Below are 4,934 nucleotides of genomic sequence, written 5' to 3'. Positions count from 1 at the left end.
ACGTTCAATCCAGTCATCCCAACCAACCTTGGCCATTGAGTCTCTCTAAAACCACTCTAAATCACGAACCTTAATTCTTGCTGCCATTTTCCCGCCAAAAACCAGGTTTGAATTTTTGAAGATGAAGTCCTCCCCCTAATCCTGTACGGGTGTCCCTTTAGCACTTGCCTTATGTGGGGTGTAAATAGTAAGGAAGATTACCCTTATCCGTTGAGGTACCCCTTAATAATTGAGGTGCCCCTTATCCAAAACTGAGAGTCCGAATAACATGTGTCCTCCGGGGTACAAAAACCACTTTTCGAGCAACTTTCTCCATAAGAGCTTATTTTCACAAAAACACCTACAAACAAGTTTATTAGTGATAAAATGAGTGCCAGCTAATGTATTTATGGGTGAAAATGCGTCGCACTTTCGTGCTCATCAACGGGTAAGACATGAATCAACCATTTTCCCCCTTGAAGCTTTTGGTACAACGGGAAGAACCTGGAGGAAATCACCTCTCATAATAATAATCTTACCACCAAACGGCTTCTTGTTATCCGTTATAGCTCTCACAATCGTATTGAATGCCTCAACAGAATACCGATGTGCCATGGTAGCTTCATCCCACATAATCACAGTAGCTTGAAGGAGAAGATCGGCCAACTTGTCATTTTTAGAGATGTCACATGTAGAAGTTGTTGCTGGGGTAAATGGAAGCTTGAATCTCGAGTGTGCGGTTCTTCCACCAGGTAACATAGTAGCCGCAACTCCATACGTAGCTGTTGTTATGGTAATACCACTATTTCTTCTAACGGTCGACAAAATAGCACGGTAGAGAAAAGTCTTCCTGGTACCTCTTGGACCATCAACAAAGAAGACTCTACTTTCTTTTCTTCGGACGACACCCATAATTGCATCATAAGCCTTGGACTGATCTTCATTCAACTTAGCCACACTCATCATATCTTTTTCGGAATTGGAATGGATACCTCCTCTTCGATCAGATCAGATACCTGTAAATTATCGTCTAATATGCCGACAAATGCCGGAATATCATAATCTTTTAGTCGCTTGCCATGTTGATGAAACATTTGACCCATCTCTCTGAGAAGATGGTTTGATAAGTATGCGGATCTTGTACCACTTGAACTTGCATAATCTTCAACCATGTAGTTGAAGAATTCGTCCCAGATCTTTCTGGTGTCCACTGAGTTGCAAAAAACCAGTATGCTACCAAAAAGAGTTCTCAAAGCAGATTGCATTTTGTTTGTTGCTACTTCGGCCGTACATGCCCTCAAACTGTTATCATTATCTGCACTTTTAAATGTCTGACATATTCTTCCGTCAACTGTCAAAAAATCTTCGCATGAAGTGGCACCCCTAATATGCATGAGTATAAGCCTCAGAAAAAACCTTTCATCTACAATACGGGGTACAAAATATACCCTACCAATGACCCTCTGTGTTGTTCTTCTTCTCTGCCATTTCATAATTGCTTTATCCCATTTGTAGTGTTCAGGAAACTCCCGATACAACCATCGCCTATCCATATGATCACATGCATTTGTAACAAAATACTCGGTCAACATCGTTTTGGAAATCCTTTCATTTTCCAAGACCTCATCGAATGTTTGATGCTCATATAACATGACACTATTTTGCTTGGGAAGATGGAACTGTAATCGTTGAACTGATGGACACATCTTATTCATCGCAAACCTGTATATTCTCCACATTGCCTCATGAGCACACACCCATCTTGCATTGATATAACGTGTTACCTCGTTATTCTCAGATTCTGGCTTCACTGGTTGCGCTCGAAAGGAAATACAATCTGGCCCTTATAGACGTACTTGTGGAGATACTTCACAGTTTGGATAGTGGAACAAACTTCTACATTGATGTGGCAATCGTATACCTGAAGAATCCAAGAATTGTAAGGCACCACAAATCTATTATCCGCTATGAAGTTCTTACTCATTGGTATAGTATTAGAGCACTGCTCGGTCGAACTCGCATGCGTTGCTATCTCAAAAATGTTTGTCAATGTTAGTGATCAAAACTATAAGTCTTGATTTCTAGCCTATTTATAGATGTCTCGGACTAGGACATAGATAGTGTAGTTGATCTTAGATTTCACAGAGTTCATCATTTGAAGACGAAGAACTACTAAGGGGAGCTTGTGGAACTTCTTCGACAAAAGGTATGTGGAGACTTGAACTCATATATCACTTGGAAAGTCTATTTCTACGATCTCCTATATTGAGACATAAGTCGTGTTAAGATATAGTTTTCTCTATACACATTTGAGATTTTGAGCTGAGTATATCTCGCTTACATATTTCTCAAAATATGTGTTGGTAAGATTTCGCTTCGACCAAGTTCATCTTATATCATGAGAAAATTTCCGAGTAACATCTTACATGGTTTGTGTGACACAATCATTTGATGTAGGCTTGGAATGTTTCGATAATAATTATTTCAATATCTTTAAAATTGCTTTGATGCTAATAGTGTGTGAAAACGGCTATTGTCATTATAGAAGAATGTTTCAATGATTGAAATAAAAAGTTGAGAATGTAACCATGTTTGGATATAAGCATATATAGTGTGTTAGCACATTAGTGTATAAATCCAAAAACCGGGAACCAGGTGTATGCATATGTGTGTATACCAAATTGGTAAAGGAGACGCATACTGGCATAAGTTTTCGAACCGAAAATATCTGCTGAGTTTGGGAACTACAAACTCCTAAACTAGTCACCTTAAGTATGCGCATCCGTACGCATACTGGCGGAAGTTTTCGAACTGAAAATTTCTGCTGAGTTTGGAAACTAAACAAAATCAAATCCGGTTACTTAAGTACGCATACCCGTACGCATACTTAAGCTGGTTACTTTTTCAAATCCGTCAGTTCATGGACTTAAACATTTAAATCATTAGGAATGCAATCTTTGCAAACCGTGGCTATAATGTTCATGATTGATTCAAGTGAATCAAACCGATTTGATTTCAATTGTGTTTTCTATAACAATTGAACAACTCTTTAACTAGTTTCATTTGAGTCATTTGAACTAGTTATGGTTGGGATGAATAAGGTTGATATGAGAGTAATCATATGGCTAGCCTCGGTTAACTATTTGTGAATCAACATGGTGTACACGTTTAGGTACGGTTACATAAACCTAAATGAGGGTACATTTCATTTGTGTGTAACAATCTAAGTTCGATCTAACGATTGAAAGATATTATCTTGGTTGAATCAGGTTTTTCATCTAATGGTGATTATTGAATGCTTTGTTACCAAGGTAACTTGGATTGCAAACCCTGATTTGAAAACTATATAAATGAGAACTCTAGCAACTGGGAAACATAATCCCCACACCTCCTGTGTCTTACTAGTTGTATAACTAGAGTCGATTCTCCTTTAACCTTAGGTTTCTTCTCGAGACCCTGTACGTTAACGACTTGAAGACTTTATTGGGATTGTGAAGCCAGGCCCAACTATTATCTTTGTAGTTGCGTGATCTGATCTTGTTGTTTCTATCGTGTTGAGTATAATTGAAATAATTGGCTCGAGATTTTATATCTACGATAGGCAAGATAGAAAAGTAATCACAAACACCTTCGTATCATCGTTTGTGATTCCACAATAACTTGTTTCGCTAGTCGATTAAGTTTATTAGTAGGTGATTGATAATACTAGGATGTTCTTCGGGAATATAAGTCAGGTTTATCAATTGGTTCCTGTTCACCTTGATTTATCAAAAGATGGAACAAAAACTCTTGGGTATTTCTGTGGGAGACAGATTTATTCAATCCTATAGAATTTTCTGTGTAAGACACATTGATCTATTAAGTCTTCGAATTTGGGTCGTAGCAACTCTTGGTTGTGGGTGAGATCATCTAAGGGAATCAAGTGCGTAGTATCCTGCTGGGATCAAAGACGTAAGGAGCGCAACTGTACCTTGAATCAGTGTGAGATTGATTAGGGTTCAACTACAGTCCAGTCCGAAGTTAATTGGTAGTAGGTGTTAGAGCATTGCTCGGTCAAACTCGCATGTGTTGCTATCTCAAGCATGTTTTACAATGTTATTGATCAAAACTATAAGTCTTGATTTCTAGCCTATTTGTAGATGTCTCGGACTAGGACATAGATAGTGTAGTTGAGCTTAAATCTCTCGACGTTCATCTCTTGAAAACGAAGAACTACTAAGGGGAGCTTGTGGAACTTCTTCGACAAAAGGTATGTGGAGACTTGAATTTATCTATCACTTGGAAAGTCTATTTCTACTATCTCCTATATTGAGACATAAGTCGTGTTACGATATAGTTTTCTCTATACACATTTGAGATTTCGTGTTGAGTATATCTCGCTTACATATTTCTCGAAATATGTGTTGGTAAGCTTTCGCTTCGACCAAGTTCATCTTATATCATGAGAAAATTGCCGAGTAACATCTTACATGGTTTGTGTGACACAATCATTTGGTGTAAGGCTTGGAATGTTTCAATAATGATTATTTCAATATCCTTAAAATTGCTTTGATGTTAATAGTGTGTGAAAACGGATATTGTCAGTATAGAATAATGTTTCAATGATTGAAATAAATAGTTGATGATGTAACCATTTTTGGATATAATCATATATAGTATGTTCGCACATTAGTGTACAAGTCCATAAACCGGAAGCCAAGAGTATGCATATGTGTGTATACGAAATTGGTGAATGAGACAGGTTAAGTATGCGTACCCGTACGTATACTGGCGGAAGTTCTCGAACCGAGAATTTCTGCTGAGTTTGGTTTTGGAAAAACTCTTAACTAGTCACCTTAAGTATGCGTACTCTTAACTAGTTACCTTAACTGGTGGCAAGTTTTGAACCATAAAATTTCTGTTGAGTTTGGAAACTTTACAAACTCAAAACCGGTTGCTTAAGTATGCATACCCGT

The 4,934-nt window shown here is 37.8% G+C and overlaps 2 protein-coding genes across 2 annotated transcripts; both read right to left on the bottom strand.

Moving 5' to 3' along the window:
* Window positions 1–420: 420 nt before the first annotated feature.
* LOC113272537 (ATP-dependent DNA helicase pif1-like) lies at window positions 421–942 on the bottom strand. The gene has a single exon (XM_026522360.1). It carries the CDS (start codon window positions 940–942, stop codon window positions 421–423), a length of 522 nt encoding a protein of 173 aa, XP_026378145.1.
* On the bottom strand, window positions 942–1,718 carry LOC113272536. The gene has a single exon (XM_026522359.1). The coding sequence runs from the start codon at window positions 1,716–1,718 to the stop codon at window positions 942–944; it is 777 nt and encodes a 258-aa protein (XP_026378144.1).
* Window positions 1,719–4,934: the final 3,216 nt, after the last annotated feature.

This window comes from Papaver somniferum, chromosome 4 (assembly GCF_003573695.1).
Source record: "Papaver somniferum cultivar HN1 chromosome 4, ASM357369v1, whole genome shotgun sequence".
Taxonomy (NCBI): Eukaryota; Viridiplantae; Streptophyta; class Magnoliopsida; order Ranunculales; family Papaveraceae; genus Papaver; species Papaver somniferum.
The sequence above is the reverse complement of the archived record's forward strand: the minus strand, read 5'-3'. Positions and strand labels throughout refer to the sequence as shown.